The sequence below is a fragment of the Manacus candei genome, unplaced genomic scaffold, assembly GCF_025592945.1.
Source record: "Manacus candei isolate 608988 ecotype Guabito, Panama unplaced genomic scaffold, ASM2559294v1 h1tg000002l, whole genome shotgun sequence".
In the NCBI taxonomy this organism is placed as follows: Eukaryota; Metazoa; Chordata; class Aves; order Passeriformes; family Pipridae; genus Manacus; species Manacus candei.
Genome location: NW_026138050.1, coordinates 7908235 through 7934540, shown reverse-complemented (window position 1 = coordinate 7934540; position 26306 = coordinate 7908235). Strand labels below are relative to the sequence as shown.

The 26306-nt window shown below is 41.2% G+C and overlaps 3 protein-coding genes across 7 annotated transcripts in view; 2 read left to right on the top strand and 1 right to left on the bottom strand.

Annotated features, from left to right (window-relative positions):
* Positions 1 to 18229, bottom strand: part of PDILT (protein disulfide isomerase like, testis expressed) — a 23799-nt gene extending 5570 nt beyond the window's left edge. Inside the window, exons 1-8 of one of the 3 annotated variants that reach the window (XM_051807453.1) lie at positions 17931 to 18229; positions 10542 to 10748; positions 7550 to 7683; positions 5242 to 5379; positions 4419 to 4529; positions 3342 to 3500; positions 2181 to 2378; positions 1066 to 1186 (exon numbers count right to left, since the gene is read on the bottom strand). In XM_051807453.1, the coding sequence (XP_051663413.1) occupies positions 1066 to 1186; positions 2181 to 2378; positions 3342 to 3500; positions 4419 to 4529; positions 5242 to 5379; positions 7550 to 7683; positions 10542 to 10748; positions 17931 to 18129 (1267 nt within the window). In that variant the 5' untranslated portion in view covers positions 18130 to 18229. The remainder of the gene's footprint in view (positions 1 to 1065; positions 1187 to 2180; positions 2379 to 3341; positions 3501 to 4418; positions 4530 to 5241; positions 5380 to 7549; positions 7684 to 10541; positions 10749 to 17930) is intronic. The other 2 variants (XM_051807541.1, XM_051807631.1) reach the window with 2 other exon arrangements.
* LOC127479591 (acyl-coenzyme A synthetase ACSM4, mitochondrial-like) overlaps positions 15606 to 26306 on the top strand; it is a 14182-nt gene continuing 3481 nt past the window's right edge. Inside the window, exons 1-8 of one of the 3 annotated variants that reach the window (XM_051806804.1) lie at positions 15606 to 15735; positions 20667 to 20931; positions 21713 to 21923; positions 22408 to 22615; positions 23456 to 23599; positions 24376 to 24532; positions 25087 to 25166; positions 26099 to 26222. In XM_051806804.1, coding sequence (XP_051662764.1) covers positions 20731 to 20931; positions 21713 to 21923; positions 22408 to 22615; positions 23456 to 23599; positions 24376 to 24532; positions 25087 to 25166; positions 26099 to 26222 — 1125 coding nt within the window. In that variant the 5' untranslated portion in view covers positions 15606 to 15735; positions 20667 to 20730. The other 2 variants (XR_007907653.1, XM_051806892.1) reach the window with 2 other exon arrangements.
* The window catches only part of LOC127479313 (acyl-coenzyme A synthetase ACSM3, mitochondrial-like), a 24739-nt gene continuing 14044 nt past the window's right edge, over positions 15612 to 26306 (top strand). The window contains exon 1 of the mRNA XM_051806586.1: positions 15612 to 15735. The gene's annotated coding sequence lies outside the window, so the exon portion shown is untranslated. The remainder of the gene's footprint in view (positions 15736 to 26306) is intronic.

Sequence of the window (26306 nt, the reverse complement as noted above, 5' to 3'; positions counted from 1 at the left end):
CAAAATACTTCCTGAAGACTAAAATTAACTGTGTTCCTAAAGCATGCTATATTTACACTAAAAGTAGGAGTTTGAGGTATGGTGCTGTTTTGACTCTGAGCACTGCACTGATGCAGGTTAGCAGAAAGGCAAACTGCTGAAAACCCAGAATCCCCTGAAACAGCATAAAACACAGTTGCAGTCCTTCAGTCAGGAGAACAATGCTCATACTCAGTTTATACAGAATTAAAATTTCTGGGGCACTTTGCTGAGTAGAGTACCTCCCATTTACCAGCCTTTCATTTCCAGAGGACTTGGTTCAATTCCTGCTTAGATCATTCAGCTTGTTCGTGGCACTGAAATGTAAAAATTAATTGTGTGAGTGAAATGGCTGCAGCCAACAAGGAGGGTGGCAGGAATGTACTGCCTTCGTGAGCCTCTGGAATTTGGGGCAGTACAGCTAGTCATCTCTATTTCTCTTAATGCTGCATGTTTGCTTTACTGAAGTAACCAAGGCACAAACTAATCCGTGCTGGCTGGTACAAGGATAGGGCAGTGGCTTCTTGCTGGAAAGAGTCATGTAGGAAAGCCACTTCCCTTGCAGACAGAGGAGGATAAAAGGAGCTATGATTTGCTAAACCACAGTTCCTCTGGGATTTAATCCTAGAGCATTATAACCAGACCATTTCACTTAATTCTCCCTCTGCCCTTGGAAGACAGCCTGACTCATGCTGTACAACACGCTGTAATGTTCCATTGTACAACATGATGCTCTAGTGTCATGTTGTCTTTCAACACTGAGATTTGATATGGCCCTGACAAATATTTACTGAAGGGATCCAGCACTACTCAGCGCAACACTAAGTCAGCAAAGGTATCACAGCGTTACCATAGATATGACACAAATTTTTCTTCAGTGCTTTCCACAAGCAATAAAGATTCATTGAGCTCAGCTTCTCTAAAGTACAAAAAATTAGTTTGGTATATAAGCATGTTAGCTTGGTATATGAGCATGAGCTTTCATTTTTTTCTTCCAATTGATCATGTTAAAGCAGCTTAAAATCTGAATTCAACAATAACACTTACAAAACATAACAAACACAGTCCTGGTCTTATTGAAGACGATACTGTTGAAATTCTTCCCAACAAGCACTTTGACAGGCATCTTGTCCCAGTCTTCTGGAATTTCTTCACTAGAGAGATGTACCTAAGCAGAAACAGAAACACTGCTGTGAAAATGCAGGGATTCCAGCTCAAGTTAATGTGAGAATGGTGGAACATTACCTAATGTGCACTGTTACTACGTGATAATTATTTTATATCTTTATATCTCAGCCAGCCTCCACATGGTACTACCTCCTCTCCCTTCAGCGGGAGCTGGGGTCTCACATAGTTATTAGTCAGAATTAATCATCCCTCTCTTGAATACAGACTCTACTATAATAGAGTCCCTGGTGGGACTGTGCCACTCCAGAGGATCTTGATGGGGATAAGGTGACATACTGTCTCTTCTGTCTTTCTGCCCCCCTCAAACACTGACATCAGGATCTACTACTCAAATTTCTTAAATTCTGCCTGCTGTCAGACTGACCATCTTTTCTCCCTGTAAATGAGTCTGAAGAGCACTGAATAAGCAAAACATTTTAATGTCTTTTTGACATGAGTGTGATGATGCCTCATTATGACAACAAATGCTGTATTTACCATTGGGAATAATCCCCCTGGGAAAGTTCACTCTGCTAAACTAGCTTAAAACAAATACCAAATCCTACTCCACTCTGAAACTGTCAATTCTCTGTTTACTGGACTTTTCTGTAACCTCAACATTTGTCACAATCATTGTTTGCATCTATCCCAACTAAGGGAGTGAAATATCTCCGTTATAGTATTGGGAAGATTGAGACATCAGAAGTTTTTAAACCACTAAAATGCAACAGTTGACATCAACTAAATTATTGAGTCAGAAATTATTCCATCCAGTTTTTACATTGAAGGACTGGAAAACTTTGTAATCCACCTCAGTTGTTAAATACAGAGGAATGCTCTGTCAACAACTGTAGATGAATGCATTAGGGTGACAGTAGATTAACAGACTGATGATCAGAACAGGACACTGTTCTAACTTAAAAAGGGGCGCCTTGCAAATTTGTTAGTGTTTTAGCTGGTGTAGTAGAGAGGTGTCTTATTAGTAATGGACATACCTTTGCTTTTCCATTGAGGTAGCTCTGGCAAAATTCTCTAAGGTTCTCCACAGTCACCTCGTCTGCAGGCATTTTGTACTTTGCATCACTTGTCAGATTCAGGATTCTCACAGCAGGAACATCAATGTCCCTGATGCGAAAATACTCAAAAATTCGTCCATTCCTTCCTTCATTAGTATCCACCAAAACAAACAGTATCTGATAGTAAAGAGAGAGTCATGCATCTGGTTGATTCTTCCAGGTTTGGATTAGCCATTTTAGAGAAATGGAGCTTGGCAGGGCAGGAGGATCTAACCTTAAATGCAAGGAATTGTGTAGAACAATTTTTGGTCTCAGACCAGAAACCAGCAGCTCTATGGACTTTATCATACCTTCATCCTTACTTAATAACAACTGCTAAAGCAGCCAAAAGTAATGGAGTTTTCCCCTCTGTCCTTTCACAGTGGTTTGCTATCACGTCTTTTAGCAACACTTCTAAATTACTCCTCAGAGTGCTTATTGCTCTTCCTCATAAATCTTAACAGGACAGAAGAGCTGAAACACCTGTAACCATATGTCTTTACCAACATGTGATATTTTAGTACAAGATGACTTTAGTACAATTCTTCAATGTGTCATGTACTTGGAGCAGGAAAAGCACCAGAGTGATTAACAATGGAAAACTGAAATTCTTGTGAGTATGACTGCCTATAACTGTCCATACACATGCAAACACATGCTGCAAGCAAGGCTATGCACATACCTTACAATATTCCTCAGATTTTGTAGCTGGTTCCAGCCCTTGGTTCAGGCAATACTCTGAGATCCTCATGGCATTTCCTGGTAGTGCCAGAAATTGCCAGAACCTTGCTAAAACTATCTTTGGTGGGAAGCTGCTCCTGGAAAGTCATATTTGTAAAATCAGAAACAGGTTAATTGGGAGCAGCTGGAATTAGTCTTCCTTTGTGTGAACTTTATATTTTAAAAAATCATGTCCTAGTAAAGTTTATTTTTCAGCTTGTCCTTAACAAATTCAAATAGTTACTGAAACTGTTTTTAAGTGGTTTGGTAGACTTAGAAGATGAGCTGACAGCAGTACTTTCACCAGTAATAATGTTGGTGAGTGTTTTTCCATGATCTTTTGGCACTCATATTTGCAGAGCTGGATTCAGCATTACAAACCTGTCCTCTGAATTCCGCAGCAGCAGACTTGTAGTTTTCATAAATCTCACTGAACGTCTCCGAGTTCGTTGGGGTGAACAGCAGGATGTGATTTTCAACAGGGACATCAAAAATCTTCACAGATGTCTGGGAAACAAAAGGCTCAACATCTGTTCCACTCTTTGTAAGCAGAACAGTGAATCAGAGGCTCAGTGTATCACTCAGTTCTGTTATTGCAAATTTTACTTTTTAAGACTCAATTCCCAATCATTTCCACAACCGTTGGGTTTTTTTCATTGTTTTAAAGAAGATAAAGTGAGAAGAATCAGCAGCTGCTGATTGGTGTTTTTCTGTTCCAGGGAAAACCTCATAATTATTCATAGATTTTTACAGTCAGAAGGGACTGTGATCTTCCAGTCTGCCCTCCTGTATAACACACGCTGAAGAATGAATGCTGAAAGTAAAAGGCAGTGTTACCGTGGGAGGCCCAGCTGCAGGAGCTAGACCTGGCTGGGCACATCCTTCACTTCTACGTGGCATCAGCAGCCTGTGTCTCCTTCCCTGCACAGAGCTGCCCTTTTTCTCATGCCACCCCATGATCAGAGGAAGTGGGGTGTCCCCCAGGAAAGCAGGTATTTCCATGTCTTTCCCTCCCTGCCTGCACTAGCAACAATTATTGCTGATTTCTTTTGTCCTTGTCTTGGCCAGAGCACCTGGTTGCTGCATTGGAGTGGAATGATTGGAGCCAGGACCTTCCAACTTCCCATCCCACTTAGCTGCTGCAGAGGCAGCCCAGGCCTTTGCGTTGGCTCCACAGGAGGAAGGTGTTTGCATGCTCAGAGTTCATTGTTCAACCAGCCACTCCTCCTCTCCTCTAGGAAACAATGTCTTGCCAGAGGAGAGCATCATTTTGCCTGGGTTAGACCAAAAGCTGTCTGTTGGGTTCTGCTGGTGTTATTAGATGTGTTTAGGGCTGGCCTTTTCAAACAAACAAACAAAATTCTCAGTCACTAAGGAGCAGAAGAGCTCCCTAGGTCTCTTTCTGCGTGGGTTCCTGTCTTTCTCTTGTGGCTTTTGCTAATGCAGAGAAATACATACCTCAATATTATATTCAGTGACCAAATCCAAAGTGAAGGTTTTGATTAGCCTTGTTAGACCCAGTTTGTTCTGTCTGTCATCTTCAAGCACTTCATTATGCACAGGTTTTCCCTGGACAAATAGTGAAGTTTGTGAGGTTGTTGGCCTTATCAACTAAAGCAGCAAAATGACAGTCTTTAAAAGTAAGAGTTTTATGATCCTTAACAACTGAAATTCCGTAACTTGTGAAATAAATGTCACAGCTAGATTACAGAATGAAATCATAGCTAAAATTCAAGGTACAGCTGACAGTTTTAATTTGTTCAGTAATCTTAACGTACTGAAAAATCTTTTCTACATCTATACACACTATCTGTGACATACACTCTCTCAGGAAATTCTAGGTCTGACTGCTTCCTAGCCTAAATAGTGGTGTTACTCTGTGTAGTTTTGTTTTTACTGTTGGCCACTTCTTATATTGTGGACTGAAAGAAAAGAAGATTCTTGGTTAAAAACAACAGATAGGAAAAGAGGTGAATGTCTGCAAATCTCACTGAACCTGGCAGCACATGTTGATTAAAATGCAGGTTGGCAAGTGAAGCTGTTACATCCAGATCCTTAAGCATAAATTAGAAGCCTGAATATAGGCAGCCAGATTGAAAATATCAGTTGTCCAAAGGTTGCTCATTTTGCCACCCACTTGTCTCTCCTGTCTGTAAATGCATTATTTTTTGTGTTAAGCTGTTTGAATTTCAACTAGGAAATTATTTAACTTGAAAAACTCCCAAACTGCCTTTCCATAGCCCAAAACTGCCACAGCACAGCTAGGCTTTTGTACTCCTACCTTCTTAAACACAACAAGAGTGTTCTTCTGGATGCTGTAGTCAGCACAGACGTCCTCACTGGCTGTCATCCCAAAAGGCATCTCTGGCACATCTCTTGCCATCTCACAGAAAACTTCCACACTGTCATTGTGAAGTTCCTAGTCCAAGAAAGAGTATTTATTAAGACTGTGTCCTGCATCCTGCCAAGACGCATGGGAGTGAGAGCTACAGGAGAGACAGGCCCCTAAAGGCTTGTGATGTAGAGAGGAGAGTATAATTGTGAAGTGGGTATAGCTTGCCATGATTAGCTCCAAGGGGAGTTCTTCACCACAGGGGAGATCATAGAAATGCTGTGACATGGCCAGTGTGTTCACCTTTCCAGCTAGTGTTGGCTGACATGGGTGAGTAGGGATGGTGTGTGGTCCCCTATGTCCTTCCTGCCCTAATCTCACCTGCCCTGCACTCCCCTTCTGCCAGTGGGGAGGGATGGAGCCACCAGCTGCTCCCCTTCCACAGTACCTGCACAGCCAGCAGGATGTGATAGATTAGAGAGGAGGGCTCTCTGCTTGCAAGAGGACCTGACTGATGTGTTTGGGGCTTTGACTGAGTGCTCTTCAAGGCAAGGACCTTGACTTCTACATCTGTCAAATAGTCACTGTGCTGTCCACCCTCAAACTAATAGTAAATAAGCATGATGAAAGGCGGCAGTACTTCCAGATTTGATTTAATCAGACAATTATTTCATGCTAGATGAATAGTAATTTATATGCTGAGACCTTCTAACACATCCTGGCACTCACAATTGTGAGCAATCTGTGACTAATAGAAGGCCAAATACAGCTCTTTATTTGCTTGAACACTATTTTGTTGGCTTCCACCCACTAGAATTCTGACATGCCCTAGCTCATGCTCATCGATTGTCATTTCAGCCCCCGAGTGAAATCAGTGTCCTGTCAAACACATCTGCAGGCAATATCTGCCATCAGTGTGGTTCAGGGAACTCTGGCATCACTGTGATAGGAAGGGCTTCTCAATCTGGCCCAACACAGAAAAGCTACCTTCCTTCCTAAATGCCCATGAGCAGATTGCTGCAAAGAAAAATTCTGGGCACTCTGAGCGCTTTCACAGTTTGTCCTATTATGCTGGGTGTGTTCACCAGCTTTTTTACTATGGGGTATTTTGCTAATGAATCCTGTTTTCCATATCCATTAAACTTGGACTATCTACTCTAGCCAGCACACTTGGGACATTATCAGTTCAGGTATGAGTCCAGACACTGTGCTTTCAACTGGGCAGAGAGATACCAGAATAAAAGTCTCTTTAGATAGAGAAAATCCTTGACTGAATGTTTCAGATATTAAAAATTGAAAAAACAGGAAAAAACTATTCCTGTTTTACTGACTTCTGACAGCATGCCTATTGACTATTGTTCACAAGCATTCAGCTCCAAACTCTAGCAATCTTATTCTGCTCTGGGAACTGGCAGAATTTGCTTGAGAAAGGACTACATGTGTTGGATTATGTACAGTGGTAGTATTTTATGACTTCCTATCCATGAAGATTTGGCAGCTGACAGGAGCTGAAAACCACAGTTAGCATGATATTCATAGAACTGTGCTCTGACCCCTGATTTTCACTGAAGTTGTTTAAATCATCAGCTGGAAAGATGAAAAAAAAGCATTTCAGTATATTAGATAATATCTACTGCCTTTTTTTTTTTAATGGACTTTAGCAGTAAGGGAACATTCCTTCACCAGAACAGCCTCCAACTAATCATGTCTATGATTTTACACTGTGTTTGAACAGAAATGCAGTGATAGGTAGCAACTCTGGGCAACAACTTTTTGCATTTGCAGACTCCAGTAGCAGTGTAACTCACACCAGCAATGGGTTAAGTCTCTGTGAACCAAAGAATGAAGTTCAATAGTTCTGCCCTCTTCCCACCACTCACCAAATATGGGATGGTTTGGCAGAAGCCCTTTCTCTGAGGATACAGGAAAGACTGCTGTGACCAACCAGGGCTCTGCAAACACTGCTATAGCATTATGCTCTCAGAATCTGTTCTCAGGGTCTCTGTGCCTGGGTACTGATTAAGGAAATGTGTTGTGGTGTGAGGTTTTCTTATCTCTGCTTGGGATGCTTGTCTAGAAGTGTGAAAGAGTAGATAGAAACAATTAATTTTTTTTTTTAAATGTCTAGAAAACTGAGGGCCTGAGTTTTTCAGGTGAATTCTAGGTCTTTTGGGTGTGTGGGATTTGGTGGTGAGAGCGAGCAGTATATCCCAAAGTTGGAACAGAAACCAGCCTTTTAAGCTTTCCAGTGAATTACCCTAAAGAAGCCGATCACTGCCAAATCATCAGCTTTTATGAGGGCTTCAGCCTGAGCAGTAGAGTTGATTAAAACAGTGCTGGGTCCTGTTCTTCTTTTCACCCATGTAATAAAGGCTGAGGCTTGTCTGACTCCTGTGGAAGGAAAAGAAAGTTAAAATGACCACCAAAACGAACAACAGAAATTTCTGTGCAATCAGGATAGAGGCAGTGTAGGTACAGGGGGTTGCTGAATACAAATGGACTTGGACACCTTAAGACTGAGGTCAAAGCTGATTCAGATTGGGTTGGGACATCTAAATTCAACCCCAGGGTCTAGTCATCATTTAAACTATTGCTGACTCTGGAAGATCAATGGTGGATCAGTACTGTGTTTTCTGGGACCCCTGCAAATAGTTGCAAATCCAGTTAAATTCTTAATCACATAGGGAGAATAGAGATGAGGAAATTCAGACAAGTAGAAAACCTGTCCTGCAAGATTTCATATGTCCCAAAATCACAGTAAGCTACAAAGCACTATCGACCTGAGGCTTAATCCAAAATTACTTCAAACCAATTGCAGATTTTATTGAACTGTTTGTTCAATTAAATTAGGTGTCAAAACTGTTCCTCTGGTGCTGCAGGAGGGATCTGATAGGCACAGAGACATGTTAAAATTCCTCTGTGGAGCTGTAGCATCACTTCAGTTTAGACACAAGAAAAAAAGCAAGTGTTGAAGTTGTTCTTTAATTCTGGATTGTTCCATCTCGTCTGTTTCTTTGGTAAATTCTCTTCAAGATTTCAGGAGTTTTAGAATCTCGTGTATCTTTAAAAAATATGTTTTCAAGCTATCATCTTTACAGAGGAATTGAAGCAACAGATTGAGGCTCAGGTGATTAAAATCTCAGCTGTAAAGTAACCCTTTTATCTCTGTCTGTTGTGAGAGACAGCCTTGTTGGACCAGAGCAAGAGTCCATGAAAGGGCTAATGAAAATCATACATGAGAAAGAAAAAGCCTGTATGCTGTGAAGTGCTAGAGTCAAGATGTACAGAACAAGTGGATTATCAAAGATGGAAGTCCTGGTACTGGACTTAGCAGCATGACAAGATCAAAATAGAGTCTGACCATTTTACTGTCCTCAATTTTACAGCACGCAATACTGCAACTTGTTTAAAATACAGGGTTTTTTTAAGGTTAAGCAGGCAGACATCTACTCTGGAGTGTACAGGCTGCAGAGCAAAGCACAGAGCAATATCTAGTGGTCATATAGTGCTTGACTTCTGCTGTCTAAATCCAGCATTGAGATTTTGAGGCTTATATCAGTGCTACAGTCCCTTAGCATATTTTCCATGTGGTTAATTTTTCTATTGGGTTGCTTTAAACAGCCTATGTAACTTGTTTCCACCGGCCAAATTCTGGCCTGGCAGTTGTAAGTGACGATTTTACAAAGCCTAGAATTTGGCTTTCATGTTCTGTCCATTGCCAGGGCAGCAATTCAAAAATTCCATCTTCCATAAAATGTTTGAATTAATTTATTGATTTAAGCAAACTCTGCAGGGTTTTTTGTGGTATGAAGCATGCACAGAGTTCTACATGAGGAGTCACTGGGTGGTCACTGCACATTTCCAGTTGTCAATGCTCGGTGGTTTAAGAGTCATACATGGTAGGTGAGGTTTTACTCATTGTTGCACATAAGCATTCACCAGTTAGCAAAATGTAATTTAAGTCATTATTTGGTGGCACGTGTGCTCTGAACAGTTGGTGTACAAAACACAGAGCAGAAGACAATTTCCTAATTCTTGCATCTTGCTGGGAAGTGTGTCTGAAAGAGCAGCTCTACTGAACGGTGGCTCTGTGTGCATTGTTAAGATACTCTGTACTCACTGGTTCACATGAGAAAATGTGTCAGGTTTACCAGCTTAAAAGAGGTTTTCTTCTCAATGCTATAGATTTAATCGGAGACTGAAGGCAGGGGCTTTTGCTTTCAGATATCAGCACCTCTAATAAAAGTTCAGTATGGCACATCACGCTTTCAGTGGCATTTGTGCAGAAGCTGCTGTTTGCACAAGTCTAGGTGGTGGGAACTTGGTAAGAAATTCAATAGCAAGGAGGAGCAAGTTACTAAAAATACTGAAGATCAGCTTTCAGCAGCAGCCACAGGGGGCTCAGCAGTTAAAGATATCTTAGCACTTGGTTGTGTACAGACTCAGGAGGCAAACTTTAGGTTCCTTTCTTTTGTTAGTTGTATTAAACTTGTGATTCACCTGTATGTGCTCAGAGTGCACTAAGAAATTCTTGCCCAACTCATGCAATTTTTATCATCTCTGTAAAAGTTCATCATTTTAGGAAAAAGCCCAAACTTTCTTGTACATACCGTAAGTGAACAAAAATCTCTAATAAGGCCTGGATTGCTGGGATTGCTCAAGTCTGTCCTTGTCTTTGCTTAACAACTTTCTCCAAAAGACTTCAAGTTATTCCACGTTTTTTCTGAGCCACGTATGAGCTCCCTCTGATGGCTAAATTGCAAAATTATTTTCCTTAGCTTAGGAAGCATACCTGTATATCAGGGAACCTAGTGAATTCACAGTTCATTGATAGATGCACAGTGTTGCTCCAGCCTGCTCCTGTAGGCACACTACCCATGGGAATTGTAGTGGACCAGAGGGGTAAATGGAGCAGTTTGGGACCAAATTCTTGTTTGGCATAGCTCATTAATGTTTATTGTAGTATATGGGAGTAAGTTGTCTTGTTGAGGTGATTCTCTGTTCAGTGTAATAACACCAGCAATTAATTTGGCTGTGTGAACATAACACAGAGAAGCATATTCACTTATGCACTTGGAAGATGAATTTAGATTCAAGTTCTTGTACTGGTACAAAGGTAATTGTAAAACCCAGTTTGCTACCTTGCGTATTCTTATCTGAACATCTATGTTTTTCTTCTCAACAGCATAATAGAGAGGTACATCCTGTCATTACATATCATTATCTTATCAGTGTATAAGATAGTTTACCTTTGCAGTCTATTGGATCTTCCCTGCTGCCATTCACAAAAAGTTTCACAGTAGGAAATGCTTGAATATTAAATTCTTTTCTCAAATCAGGTTGGTGTGTCACATCAATTTTGCCAAACTGGATTCTTGGAGCTTCTTTTTTAAGTTGTCGTGCAGCCTCAGCAAATTCTTCAGAGAAATTCTGAGATGACTGAGATAAAGAAACATCTGGAAAAGACCAATCAAAAGCAAGTGGGTTACATAAGCCACAGGGTGAAGCTTTCTAGTGGAGGTTGTTGTGTCAAGTAGTAGCTGGAGGAATTGAATAATGCAGAAATACGACTCAGAAATAAATGAGAGATTATATTTACTTCTTTATATTAATGCTGGTTGTTCACCACTCTGCATGTCCTTTGACTAGCCGTGGTGAACAACTACTAACATTTCAGTAGTCTTCTGTTGGGAAGACATGACAAGGAATTAAGAAGTAATTTGACTGACTGTGCTGGGTATGAGTTAAAGGGAGGTCAAAGATAGAGTTAGATATCACTCACATTAACACTCTTTGATAAGATCCTATTTTTGTAAGCACTTCATGAGGCAAACCTTTGTAATGCAGAAATTAGTTTTCCAGATAAGAGACGAGGAAAGAAACAGAGGAACAGAGTCTTTTAGGGACTGGCAATGTATTTCTGCCTGCTGTGCTGTGTGCCAACCCTTCTCTAGCTCACATGGCAGCTCTGTGTTTGGGGGAAGGAGAAGGGCCATCCTAGTCTGGGATCTGGAGCTGTAAGTTATATAAATATGAAAAAAGGACAAGAGAAGGAAACAAGTCACATATCTGTATTTAAAGTTAAGTAAGAGGTGAAGGCCTGAAGCTTTACAGTTTTGCAACTTCAGTTGAAAAAAAATAATAATTTTTATTAAAATTGAGATACCCTGTCTTGTTAAATTTTTTTTTATTATAAAGAGCAAAACTTTTTTCTTTAGATTCTGCACAGCAAATGTTTAGTTTCTTCAATGTGCTTTGCGAACAGATGAAAAACATCCAGTTAATCTTGATTTCGTACATTTGTGTTTACTCTTTTGTGCCTACATGAGTGTGTTTGTGTACACACACGATCAGACACATACTTGCACAATCGCACACACAAATGCACGAAAGCATAAATCTAACAAAGCATCTGTCTTTTATTCTATCACAAAACTACAGATGCACTTCCCTACAGCCTACCTGTTGCAGATATTACCCAGTGTAGTTATAACCAAAAAGTAAATGGACTGGAACAGCTGCTCCAGCTGCTCACATGCCAAAGCTTGTTAGTAGGACAAAACTTAGTGCCTGTTCAGGGGACACTCAGATACTGTGGTGATGAAAAGAAGGTGCTTCTCTAAAGTAAATGAGCCTTAAGACAACAGTCCAAAACAAACTATGTTCTAATTGCCTGTAAAATTATTGTTTCATCAAAGAAATTTATAATTTGTCAAAGAAATTTCATCCTAACCTTAACTTCCTTTTTCCAATTTATAAAAATGGTCTTATGAACCTTTTCCCCCATAAGATTGTAATGTGCTATGTCCTGGGACATTTTGCTATGGAGTTTAAGTGTGCTGATAAACAGTGACCGCAGGTGGTAGGGCTAGCCCAGAACACTTACTGGGCTTTCCAGGAGGAAGGGTGTCCGGGTCTGGACAGAGTGCAGCTGGAATAAGGATCAGGAAACCACAGAGAAAATCAGGATCCAGCACCTTCTAGCTAATTCCAAGCCAATGTTTTACACCAGAGGCAATTTCAATATAGCGATTTTTTTCCTAATAACCTAATGTTGCACAGCTTCTTTTACCACAGATGGGAACTTGGAAACTTATGTGCTTTTTGCACAGTGAAATGAGAAGGGATAGAAGAAATTGTTGTTGAAGTCCAGACACAGAAGCTGAAGCTTCACAAATATACAGGAAATATTAAGCTTTATGCACATGAGACATTGATGTAGATTGTCAGGGGGGTTTTAAGATCCATTTTTCTCAGAAATATTTCAGTTCCAAACAGATATTTTAAGAATGATCTCCTATCATTGAATGACTTGAGTAGTCAGAGTTGCAGGTAACTAGTAATGCAAGTAGAATGTTTAGATAATGAGAGTTGGTAGAGTTAGCAGCTCTAGGCTGGAGCTGGGAAAAGTGCATGACTCCATCATGTAAAAAGTAATCACTGCAGTCAGAGACCAGGAGAAATTCAAGTACCATTAACCTGAAAACTGTGAGACAGAAGTTCAGTGAGTGAACAGGCTTCTTCATCAGACAGATAAAAACTGTTTCCTTGGCTACCCAGAAACCATGTGGAAACATCCATCGTGCACCTTTCCCCTGCTTTCCTGAGTGATTAAACTCCTCTTCAGCTTTCCATCAATTCCTTTTCATTCCACTCATTCTCTGTTTGCCTCCCAGGTGCTTTATTTTTCAAGTCGCTTGAGTGTTGCAGCAAATCATCACTCCTTTTCTTTGGAGCCTTTTCTTGAGTTTTGTTTCGCTTCCTCTGGTTTAGATTTTTACTGACACCGATCACGTCAGGCATTGGGATGAGGAAGCAGCTGCTGAGGTTAACGTGGTATCACAGGCTGCAAACTTAAGGAGAGCTGAGCATCAGCAGAGTACAAGAACAGACACAGATGAGAGGCAACGGAGTTGGTGACAAGGTCACCAGGGAAGGCATTCGTGGGTGATGGGACACCCGTGTAAACCAGGGTGCTGTGCCACAGCTGCCAGAAGGTAGAGGCCCTTCAAAGGCCATCAGCTCAGGAACAGCATTGTATCACAGTAGGAGAGTGTCTTCATTATCTGTAGTTTTAGCTGTGTTGTAAATAAAAACAAGGATAAATTAAGGGTTGGAAAATTAAAAGTGGTAAGAGAACCAGAAACCTTGTATTTTGAGAAACTCTTCCTCTTGAGTACATCAATAACCTGAGTAAGCTGCTGGTTCTTTTTCATAGTGCAGTTTACTGAGCTAAAATATATTGAACTGTGGATTGAAATTTTTGCTGATACATGGATGTGTTTAATGACCATAAAGCATTCTTGAAGTCAGTATACATGGAAGCACGACGAGTTCCTTTTCCTTTAGCTAATTGCTGATGGCCTCCAATCTTAATCTGCTGTCTGTTTTCATGGTTTAGGGGTTGCTGCAGTCATTGTGATTGTGCCTGTTGTCATGCTGGATACTGATTTCCTACCTGTTAGTTTCTGACATGGTCACAAAATCATTTTAGCAGTCCCATTTTTCATCTTCCCTGTAGGCTACTTTTTACTGTTGTGTTACAGATATATAATTTTCTCTGTAGAAGACTCTTGAGATGAAGAATAGATTCATGTTTAACAGATCAGAGTGGAAGGGTGTTAATCTTGCTGCAGTTGCAAACTTTCTTGTATGACCTTGAATTCTCCCATTTTGTTCTACAGTGAGATACAGGCATGGTCTGTGCTGACCTCTACTTTTTAACTGATGTTTGCAGTACATTTGAGATCTTTTGCTATGCAAACATCGAGGATTATTTTAAGTTTGGATCCTTACTCAAAGGAGGGCACCTACATGAGGAACGCATGGTAGTCAGTAAGTTTGCAGCAGGCAACTAGAACATCGTCTAGTGACTCTTTTACCTGTCCACACATGTGTTTCCACTGTCCTGGGCATTTTTATATGCATAGTTTGCAAACAATTAAAGTGATTCTTTTCAGAAGATTTACTCCTTAAAGACTGTCACAGATTTCTGAGGAAGTCAGAATGAGGCATGAAGTGGAATGGGGCATCCACATTCCACTGTCTTTCACAAACTGCACTATGTTCCTGTGGGAAGCTTAGTTGTAAGAAATAACTATTCTATGTGGGTTTGAACTGTTTGCATTCACCTCCTGTGGTGAGAAGACCACACCTGAATGCTGAAATCATTTCATATCACAGGAGTGAGTATGCTTTGGATATTGGCTTTATAAGTGAGATGATCATCTGAGCTGTATAATTGATTTAAGATCAGTCATGCCCCACCCTGCATTCTAGAAATCTCCCTTTTTATGAATTAGTATATACATACACAGGCAGCAAATTCTTGGTGTTTTTTTTAAATAACATCACCTTCAGCCTTTTTGTCTTTAAAAGGAGATATTTATCTTTAAGAGTAACCCTTTTCTTGCCTATTAAATGTCATTATCTCAGCCTAATGGTCAGTCATAGGTTGCAGGAATCCTATGGGTGACCCGGTGCCTCACTGGATGTACAAATGTTCTGCTAGAAAAGGTAAACATCACTTTTCCATAAATGAGAGTGAGCTTAGTACACAAAGCAGCTGGACAAGGTCTGTACCATTTGTGTGCTTGTCCTTAGGTTAACCACATGTTTATCCAGGAACTGACAATTTTTCACTGGAAAGGACAGGAGCAGGCATTCTCAGAGATCTGTGGAATCAAGCATTCAGTGGGAGCTGTGCCTTTTCCTGAATTCTTCTGATAGGTGGGAGGAAGTGGTGTTAGCATGTGCTCTGAAAGCAGTGCTTCTAGTGTTTGTGTTTATGAGTTTATCCTCCCTCTGATAAGCCTATTTGTTACAGTGCTTGGGATCTTTTTTGTGTTTGGTTGTTTCTGCAGTAAAAGCCAACAGAGGGACTCCTATTCAGCCAATGTATAACGTAAACAGTGAAATTCTCCCATGGAGGCATCACTGATCTACCTTCTGCTGGTGACAAGTGTACTCCCTGTGCCAAAAGGCATTTGTATGAAATTTGGGTCAGTTTAACGTGAATTAGGAGATGCCACAGCAGAAGAACCACTTTCAACTGAGCACTGAGATCATGTGCCCCTGGCACAGGCAGGGCACATAACTCAGCTGGGCAGGCAGCAGGGCTTGCACATTCCTGTGTGATGCTTGTATGGTTTTCAGACATGTCTTGTTCCACAGCACAGCTGGGATGAGGGCAGAAGAGTGCTGGGTTTCTGGATCAATACTTTGTGTTCCTGCTGGGTACGTGCCCTGTGCACTTTGCCCAGCTCCAGAGGGTACCCGTACACTGCTTGGCACAAAGTCAGAGTGTATTTATAGTAAATCTTGCCTGAAGGAAGGCAGACCTGGGACGCTGTGAGGGTAGAACTGACGGGCTTTTGGAGGATTTGGAGGTCGCTGGGCAGAAGACATCAAAACAGACCTCACCTGATAAATATTGTGGGACTGGTAAGTAAATAATCTTATGCCACAGGGAAAGCATTGGGGTTTTCTCATAATCAACATGTCTAAGAGAGAGTGTTGAACCAAAGTTTGGAGCTCAAACTTTTCCCTGTGTTGGAACAGCACTAGAAAAAATCCCACCTTCTGGGAAGCCTGGGATTCCTTCCCATTCTCTGACTGTCTCTGTGATTGAGAGTGAGTCAAGAAAAGAAAGATCTCAAGTCTTGCATTCATTCTGGATTTCTGAACCTAGTTCCTGACAGCCCCACAGATTTCCTGTGTGATCTGGGCAATATTGCCTTTTCTCACATTATCTAAGTTTCCTGAATAGTTCACACAGATTGTTTATTCAGATAACCTGTTTTAGGGAGTAGGACATAAAATATTAGGGCTTTATGGCTTCCCTGTGCAGGTGCACATGCGTGTCTCATCTTTAGTCTCTTTGTGTTGTGGCAATGAAATGATTACAGCAAATGAATCATCTTGTTCAGTGCTGTGGAGTCAGATTTCCAACATCCTGGGGCATTGCCTCACTGCAGGATAGTTTTTCACTCTCCAGAGGCTGTTTACTGGCATGTCTCCAAAGGGAGCCAGAGAGGATGAGGCCAGTGATTTCCAGGTAATGTATCTGGGCTGTGGAGCTCATCACTCTCGTGACTGATTTCATAATTCTTTAGAGGGATTGCAGATGCCTTTATGTTTTGTGGGGGAAAGGCAATTCATGAGTTTTCAATAAGCCCTTCAGATATCTTGACCTTTAGTCCAAACCAGAAAGGCATGAGGATCACTGGAGCAAGGTGTGGTTGTGGAGCAGCGTTTCACCTCTGATGTTTTTTGGAAGATGCAGTGGGGAATGGAATGGGGAATGTGTTTGTCCTTCCCTTCTGAAGAAGCCAGTCGTGAGAGTGATGGGATATTGGAGAGGTCCAAGACCTCTGAAGTAGGGAGAAGAAAACCTGATTTGGATCTCCCCGTCCTTTGAGTGCCCAAGTCCTGGGCTACTGTATTCAGAACAATTCTTTCTTCAACTTCTGTCCCTCTATGAGTCTCTTCACATGTCTGCTTTCCATTCGTATTAGGTTGCAATCCTAAAGTGTGTTGCAATATCTCCTTGTTGATAATGTGTGCCAGTACTAAGAAGGTTTGGCTACAAACTCTTCTCTGACCTGGACATTTAGATTCTGTACATAAAATCAGCTCTTACCAAGCTAAGATTAGAGAATTACTAAGGTTTTTCTGATGCATCATTTTGGTGAAAAAATAATTTATCTTCAGAGAGATAAAACAGTTCACAATTGTAGCGTGAATTTGGCAAATAACTTTAGAACATCCATAATTAGCAAATAAAATCTTCCTAAATTTCAACACTTTCAAGAGTGTTTAAAAGTTTTAAACATTATGTTTTAAGTAATTTTCTAATGTGGTTATTCTGAAAGCTTAAAAATATTTAAAGTTTTATAACACTGTTTTAGGATTAGTGAATGTTTGGTATGATCCAAATATATGTTTAGTTTCAGTGTATTTTAGGTTTTGTTTTTGGAAAAATACAAGTGTTTTCATTTCAGACTGACCTAGACTACATCCAGAATACACATTTTGGCTTTTGCTTTTGTGATGTACCTGATGGCCAGACCCTATAACAAAGTTAGTTACTCAAAAGCCCCCACTACTTTTCTCCCTGTGAGGAATGAACATGAACCTAATAGAAGGATCACAAACCTACATCCACCTAATCAAGTGCTAATTTCAGGGAAATAGGCCATATTACAAACACCAAAATGTTGTAAAATGATGTTCCTTGAAGCCCAAGCACTCCCAGAGGAGTTGCCATCCAAAAAAACCTCATTCAAAGTGCTGATGAAAATGTAAGAGGGAGAAAAGCGTTGCTGATTATTTTTTGTTTAGTTTTATTTTTTTCCTAATGTTTCACCATGTGCTGTGAGACACATACTTGCAAAATTAGGCAGTGGAAGTGAAGAATGCAAACTCAGCACTGTCTTATGTAGCAGACTGGTATTTAACCACCCCAAAAGGAATAAATTACTGCAGTTATGATCAGAAATAGATACATGGAGAAAAACAAAACAAACAAGGACTTCTGGGGGACAGAGCAATGGTAAAACAAGAGTACTTGAGTGCCCCAGCATCAGTCATGCTCTGCAGAGCCACCAGGGTAAGAGACAGTGCAAATTGATACTCACAGAACTTCACCAGGAGGTACTTGGTTTCCTTCAATGCTCTGTCAAAGTTGCTCTTTTTCAGCAAAAGAACATTGTTCTCCTTTTTTATTTTGGGGAGCTTGTCTTTCTTTAGCTTTGCTTCATTTGGGCTTATGGTGTCTGCTACCAGGAAGCCTGTAAGAAATAGCAATAGAAGAGGGAAAAGCAGATGTGTCTTCATCGTGTCCTGCCTTTATCCAGATACTGAGAAAGAAAGAAACAAAGGAGCACTAAGCAGTAGGTTTTGCTGCTCATGTGGCTGTGGCTGTATCAGCCAAACCAAGAGGTTGATAAGGTTGATAGAGGAGTCTACCACCAGCGGAGCCAACTGCCCCTTTCCACAACAAGGTTAAGACAGTTACCTGCTTCTTGATCTTGAGCAATGTTTGGGGGGAAAAAGTACCTGTGGGAAAGTTGGGTTTAGTGTTTCTGTAACAGAACCCTGGGTAGAGGGTGAGAGAGAGAGCACAGGAGGAAATGCTTGCGGCCAGTGCACTTCTGTAATTAGACACCCTGCTGTTGTCAGTGTTACCCGGTGCAGGGCTGCAGACAAAACAGCAGGTGAGGTACCTGGGACAGTATTTGAGGGTTGTCTCTTGCACTTACGGAGCTACTTATTGTGGATCTGACTGAGAGTGTGCAGGGAAAAACTCTCATTGTTTTGTATATGTAATTTTAATATCTGCATCTCTTCAGTGTCTTGTCTCTGAGACTCCTTTCTCTACTTAAGTGCCAAGTTGTGGCTCAAGTAAGATAGTACTTTGTGGGTTAAACCATTGGTTTTCAGTGGTGGCACAATTTCATGCAGCTATAATATCTGTACAATAAACTAAAGGGACTAAATGTACTCTTTCATCTTTGGATAGCTATCAACCATGCCTGTGAACTATGAGGCCTTTCTAGCTTGTCTTCTCAGAACATTTTAAAAAATATCTTACAAAAATATTGAGAAGGTACAAGTTACTAAGTTATTATTTCTGTAAATATCTGTAATTGTAGCAGAAACATTTTTGACCCTTAAACTGTGCTGAAATTTGTGAACTGTGCCCCCAGAGCTGCAGCCTCTCTGTAGGGGATCAGGCATCCTAGTGGTTGTTTCAGTTGAACAAAGGATGGAGCTGACCTGGGGACAGGTGGGTCTGGATTAGTAGAACCAAAGTGAGAGTTAAAGGAATTCCTCCAATAATGACTCTTCCTTCTCAAGGAGCAGTAAGTGCTGCTCTGCTCCTCATGCCCTTAGCAGACTTTTTATCAAGGAGGGTACTACTAAAAGGAAGGAGTGTTCATGGTAGCCTCCATTTTCTGGAGGGTGAAGGATCTTGTGTGACACGTTGCTTTAGTTTAGGTTGTTTTTGCACCTGGTGTGAGTGGGGCTGGGTTTCAAGAGAATTCTTTCCTAAGTCTCAAAGGGTTTGGGTTGTAATGCACCTTAAGATGTGCTCTATTTGTACTTGTACAGGGTGCCTAATGAAATCAGAGGGAACTGTGTATTCAGGCTGCTTGCAAGATAAGATCACACATAAATACAGATTCAGCAATCAGGTACTAAAGGAGAGAAAAAAAAAAGGCAGAAAGATAAGAGTCTCCCATTTGACTTTGTGGTCTCTTTCTCTTCATAACAGGCTCTTTTCCATAGACATCTTTCAAGTAACATCTTAGTAAGGTTAAAACCCATCTTTTAGAATTACAGGTTAAACTGACAAGGTCTGTTTGATCTGAACAGGCAGTGTTGCAAGCTCAGAACGCAGCCTAAGGCTCCCAGAGCACAGGTAGGATGACAGAACCATTTGAATAGAGAGCTGGTTTTCCCCTATCTGCCACTGAAATAGCAGTCAACTTAAATCCCTCCTGAAAGCCTCCTACCAGGAAATAGGCACCATTTTGGAAGGGCTTCTAAGCTTTGTGTCCTGGAAGGAAACGGCAGTGAAAGGAGGGTCATACAACAGTCCATCCTGCCGGGACAGTTTGCAGTGAGGAAAGAAGTGGGATTTTGCAGAGCTGAACAGAAAATTGAAACTGGTGGAGTACAATGTTTTCTTTTAGACATACACCTGTATATTGTACAGGAAACACTAGGAGAAACTGGAAGTGTTGACATTTTCTTTGCGAATTTGTTTTATGACCAGTATCTTTTCCCAAGTTGCACACTTCAGCTGAACTGCAGAGCAAATGGAACTCTTTGGCATTTCACCTGTGCTCACCCACTGTTTATTTTGTGTTTATTCCATGTCCCCAAAGAAAACAGAACTCACAAGGAAATATTTCAGGGATTCATTGGTTTTATTGGTGCATAAATTCAGTATGACTCGCCATCTAGTGCATATTTAAGGCATAGCATAATTACAGAGACCCTTTTAAGTCAAGGTGATGCTGTCCTCAAAGCACTTAATAACTAGTGGCATTTCATTTCTGTAAGCAGGCAGAGTAAAATATAAAATTTACAGGAATTAAGACACATATTTAGAAAAGGACTGGTAAGTGAAATTTAGAGATGAGATATGAGAACCATTTATCAGCTGACAAAGTGGAGAAGAAAGATTCTAATGAAAAAGCAGTGCACAATCTCTTTGACAGATAAGAAGGAGCATAAAATACTAGGGGGAAATGAGGATGTGCACAGACAACCTATATATTCAAACTGCATTAATTTATCCAATGTCAAAACCAACACGGTGTCCTATACCTGGCTAGTTTTAAATGTATTTTCTTTCATTTCAGGGGACTGATTCCTAAGCTGTATTCCTGACTTTTTCCCCCACTGTCTGATAAAACATCATTTATCATGAGAACATTTGTTAAATCATGGATTCCTCGGTGTCTCCAGATTCTCAGGTCGCCTTGCAAATCCTTCCATGGATACCACAGGCTTCTGACGTCTCAGATTATTTCCCATTATGATTCTATAAACCAGTGTAAAAAGGAACTGCCTAAATATTTCAACTTTGCAAGTGACGTCTTAGATGAGTGGTCACAACTGGAAAAGGTAGTATTTTTCTTTTGCTTTATAGACATTGTGTTGTAGTTTGACCCCAGCCAGCAACCAAGTACCACAGAGCTACTGGATCACATGAACACACACAGGCACAGCCCCCAGGGGGATGGGGAGGAGAATCAGGAAAAAAGAGGTAAAACCCGTGGGTTGAGGTAAGAACAGTTTAGTAACTGAAATAAAATAACATATAATAATAATAACCATCATCATCATAGCAGTAGTAGTTGGAGACAATAGAAAGAAAGAGGGAGAAATAAAACCCCTGAAAGGCATGTTATGCACAACACAATTGCTCACCACTCACTGTCCAATGCCCAGACAGTCCCCACGCAGTGATTGGCACCTCCAGACCAACTTTCCCCCAGGTTATACTGAGCAGGACATTCTATGCTGTGCAATACCCCTCTGGGCAGTCTGGGTCAGCTGCCCTGGCTGTGCTCCCTCCCAGCTCCTTGTGCATCTCCTCGTCAGCAGACTGTGGGAAACTGAAAAGTTCTTGACTTAGTTGTTGCTAAGCAGTGCTTACTCTGTCCCAGCCAAAACCAGAACACATTGGAACAATGTGCAGATGATACAAATCAGTTTTCCTGATGGATACTTGGTAGATCAGCTGCAGAGTGGAATGCACCATTTTGTTTTGCTTATCAGAAATATAGGTATCACTCTGAGACTAGTCACCAGGGAGGATGTGCCTAGTCTGGAGTTATTTTGTTTTGAAATGAAACCTTTCAAGGCCTTTCTTCTTACTTGAATATCTTCTGTTGTGTTCTAGGATGGAAGAAAACCAGCAAATCCAGCTTTTTGGTGGGTAAATGAGGAGGGAGAGGAGGTGAAGTGGAGCTTTGAAGAGCTGGGATTTCTCTCTAGGAAGGCAGCCAATGTACTTTCTGAGGCATGTGGTTTGCAGAGAGGAGACAGAGTTATAGCAGTTCTGCCTCGTGTCCCAGAGTGGTGGCTCCTCAATGTAGCCTGTATGAGAACAGGTGAGTGACCTCTTGGATGCAGAAAGGACATAAATAGAAGATACAGTCAATATGCAAAATTAATGTGGAGAAAACATAAGCAGGAATATTCTGCTGTGACCTGAACAACTCAGCTTTTGCATGGAAGGAGAATTAGCAGCACCCACACAGGAACCAAAGGGACAGATATGGTCCAGTTAAACTGCAGCTGCAGTGGAAGTCAGTGAAGGTTGAATGGTTACAATCTAAGGCCAGACTTGACCATATACATTATCCAGGTGGACAGTGTTAATGCATTAATTTATATGATTAGAGAGATTAATAAATCAGTGTAATCTTTTTTTTCTCTGCTGTTGCAGTTTTGCAAATGCTTAGGAAGGATTTGACCCATTGCATTTTGAAACTGCTAATCATCCATGATGGAACAATTCAGCATCAACAAGGACAAGATCAAGTGTTTTGGAGAAATGCTGAGTTTTCTCAACTGCTCATTGCTTTTTTCCAGGAGTTGTCCTTATTCCAGGAACATCCCAACTGACAGCCAAAGACATCTCATACCGACTCCAGGCTTCAAAGGCCAAGTGCATCATTACCAGTGACACACTGGCACCTGCAGTGGAATCTGTTGTGTCTGACAGCCAGTTTCTGAAAAGTAAACTAATTGTAGGCAAAGGGAGCAGGGATGGGTGGCTGAACCTCAAAGAACTCCTTGCGTGAGTATCCAGTTGTTTGACCTTCATGCCTGAGAGGGGAAGGAGGCTGTACCAGTCAGGTGGCATTGCTGAGTTTTGGGGTTCATTTCCATAACTCAAATAAGTTACATTTTTGCCTCCTTCTGTCAGCTCACTTCAGTGTGATTACGCTGCATTAGGTACAGATTCATCTAACAGTTTTTGCGGCCTAAATTCAGGTCTTTCAGCGTCCCCTCACTCAGCACCCTGCCAGCTTTTAGAAGCTCTCTGCTTCTGCTGTGATCACAAGACAAGCATACACTGTCCTAATCAGTTGTTTTGTGCTTGCCTTCCTAGAACCTGTTCTAATGCCTCTTGATTCAATTCTAAAATACCCACTGCCAGCTCTTGGTGCTCAATTATTTCTTCCCTATGCTGTCTTGGTAGTCCAGAGAATCTGACTTGTTCATCAATCTCTTGAACATAAATGGCATACTGTTAGTAATAAGACCACCTTACTTGGCATGACAACCTCCATATGGCTGCTGTTGATTTCAGGCTGGGAGTCAGTATGTCTTGAGGCAGAAGCTGATTTTGTATCTGCCTGGTGTGCCATAGCAAGTACCTTGTATGCCCTTGCAAAACAGCTGCAGACAAAGTCACCAGAATACACTGCAGGTGCTCACGTCTTAAATGTTATGGCATATAGAGGATACTTGTTACGAGCAAAATGTGTTCTCTGATTCCTACCTGTGGTATCTATTGCAACTATTTATTTAGTGAGATCATACAGTTTGGGGCTATTTTCCTGTTTAACTCCTAATACAGATTCCTTGGTGGAAAAATGCATATAGTGACTGTAATATACTTTTTCTTCTGAAGGATGGCATCTGCTGACCATAAATGTGTCAAGACAAGAAGTCAAGACCCAATGCTGATCTATTTTACAAGTGGAACTACAGGCTTTCCAAAAATGGTGGTGCAGTCTCACAGCAGTTATGGCATCGGATTTGCAACCAGTGGCAGGTATTACCTTGGAGTTGCTCCCAGTGTCCTCATTAAGTGACATGATCCCCATTACATTGAAAATGTGACTGTAAAACTCCAGTAAATGTAGGCATTCAATGATTCTAGGATCTTGCCTCTTCCTCATCTTTTCCCCTCTCATGGTAAAACCCTCATTAATAAAAGCTTCTGGAAGACTCAGCTGAGGTCACTGTGTGCAGTGTTCTGTCTCTCAGACTGCAGAGGGCAATAAGGAGTGTCCCTGTGGCAAAACCAGAGAAAGTCAAGTGCTCTAGTACTGGGTCAACCTTCCTTGAGAAACCAAAGCAATCTTGGCTATAGCATTATACCTTAAAAGTTACAGTTCAGGTTGAATCTGTGGCTTGGTGCTGTTTTGCTTTCACTGAATGTCTTTTAATTACGCTTCTTAAAGAGTGAGAATTTTCATGAAAATCAAAGGATGCCTTTCCCAAGGCATTCTGAGGTGGAAGTTGGTGATAGAGAGTCCATAGAAATAATTCATATTTTGATCTAGATCCAGATTCTGCAACTCAAACCAAGGGTGTTTTGCACTGCTCAGGAGAAAAGCAAATGCTGGAAATGTTAAACAAAAGGGAATGAAGGGAAAAAAGAAAATGTTTGAGACCTTTCTACTCTTACAAACTTTTTACAGAGCCCTGCTTGCTGACACCACGTCTTCTAGTGGAAGCCTCCTGCCTTTTTCTTGAATGCAGTGTCCTGTGCCTGAGTTTCTCACACTCTATGTAGCAATTTTTTCATCTCTGCTTTATCACCAGGCATTGGATGAACTTGACTCCTTCAGATGTAATGTGGAATACCTCTGATACTGGATGGGTAAAAGCAGCTTGGGGCAGTGTTTTTGCACCATGGATCTGTGGATCTTGTGTCTTTGTACACCACATGTCACAGTTTAAACCAGCAGTTATTGCAGAGGTAAGCATAATGTTTTATACTGGGAGGTTTATTTCCCCTTCACAAAACTGAAGCAAACAAGCTGGGCTCCAGTGCATGGGTACCATTGCTCTGTAGCAGCAGGGATAGTACTCCCCACATTCCAAGCAATCTTCCCTGCCTCTGGTGCCCAATAAGCTAGAGGAACAAGTATTTTCACTCCTGGTTAAGCCATGTGACATGGCTTCAGTGTAGAGAAGAACTGGTGAAAGACGCAGGATATAAAAATCATGGGATCACTGCTACCTTGTCCCATATTGAGCCTAAAGCTCACTTCAGGTATGGCCTTCCAGCTGCTTTGGGCCCAATGTGAGGGCCAGTTATCAGAATATGGCATAGACCAAAATTAGGGCACTGTTATCCTGAATTTTCAATTACTTCCCAGAGTGCCTATTCCTCCCCTCAGGCACTTTGCAAAACCAGTCAGCTGACCAATTCTCCTCAACATTGGCCTCTTGGGTTGTTCACCTGCACCTTTACAAGGTCTGACCCACCATTACCTTTTCTTTCTACAAAATAACTTTCTCTTTTTCTAGACTCTCTCAAGATACCCCATCACTACCTTCTGCACTGCTCCCACTGCCTTCCGCATGCTGGTCCAACATGATCTGAGCAGGTACTGCAGGGGTAGGAGGGAGGCTGGGATATAATGCTGTGACAGCTCTGGCTGCTTAGTTCCTCCAGCTCCTTATTTCTAATCTATTTTTTTTTCCAGTTAAAGGAAATCTAATTAGGAAGAGTGCGCTCAGGAAAGAGAGTTGTGTTCTGAAATATGAGAATAACTAGTCACACCATAGGTCACTCAGGCTTTGAAAAGACAGCACAGAGAAAATAAGTGAGATTATTTTAAGTTGTCCCTTCCTCTGAACTTATTGTTCATAATTTAAGTTTATGTCAAGTTTCAGGCAGCATTGGATCAGGGAATTACTGAAGTACAGTGAAATTGTTCTCGTATGCTTGAGAATGAAATGAGCAGTAAGAGGAGTTTCACGTGCTGAGAGTTATTTGGCAGATGTTTGCACCAGTTTGTTACACTATAAGATACTCAGCTTGTGAGAAGTGGTTTGTAAGGAGTTTTCACATCTTCAGTAAGGTACTTACTCTTCTCACATAGGTCTTTCATCCTGACAAAAATCAACTCAGGTTTAGCAGAGAGCTCAGGCTTACTTTTGCTCTATAAAATTCTCAGTGTTTTATTTGATCTTGGATGTTGGTACATAACTCAGCTTCCTGCAAATATCTGATGCACTTGTTTAGATTTCTCCTTTCATGTCAGCCCTTCCAAAAAAAACATTTGCTCACTCATGTGCCAGCAGAAAAACCTACTTGTAGTGACAAAGAGTTGAACCATTTTATCTTCAGTGGTAACACAAGCAATCTAGGAGTCCAGTCGAGGCCTGTGTAACAGGATGATTATTGTCATTTCCAAGGAATTTGTGAAATTCTAGATGTACTTACTTGGAAAGCCAAGGGAGGCTGTTCAGTTAAGGCCACACACTGCTCTTCTTAGGAGCTAAGAAAATTATTTCATTTGCTATTCCTCTCAAGCTACAAGTTCACAAGTCTGAAGCACTGTCTATCTGGAGGGGAAGCGCTCAATCCTGAAGTGATGGCGAAGTGGAAAATCCAGACAGGGCTGGATATCCATGAAGGTTATGGCCAGACCGAAACAGTACGTTTGCAATAAATGAAATTACTGTAGTAGATCCCTTCACCATCTTTACTTCATCCCAGCTCACATCCCAGACTGATGTTC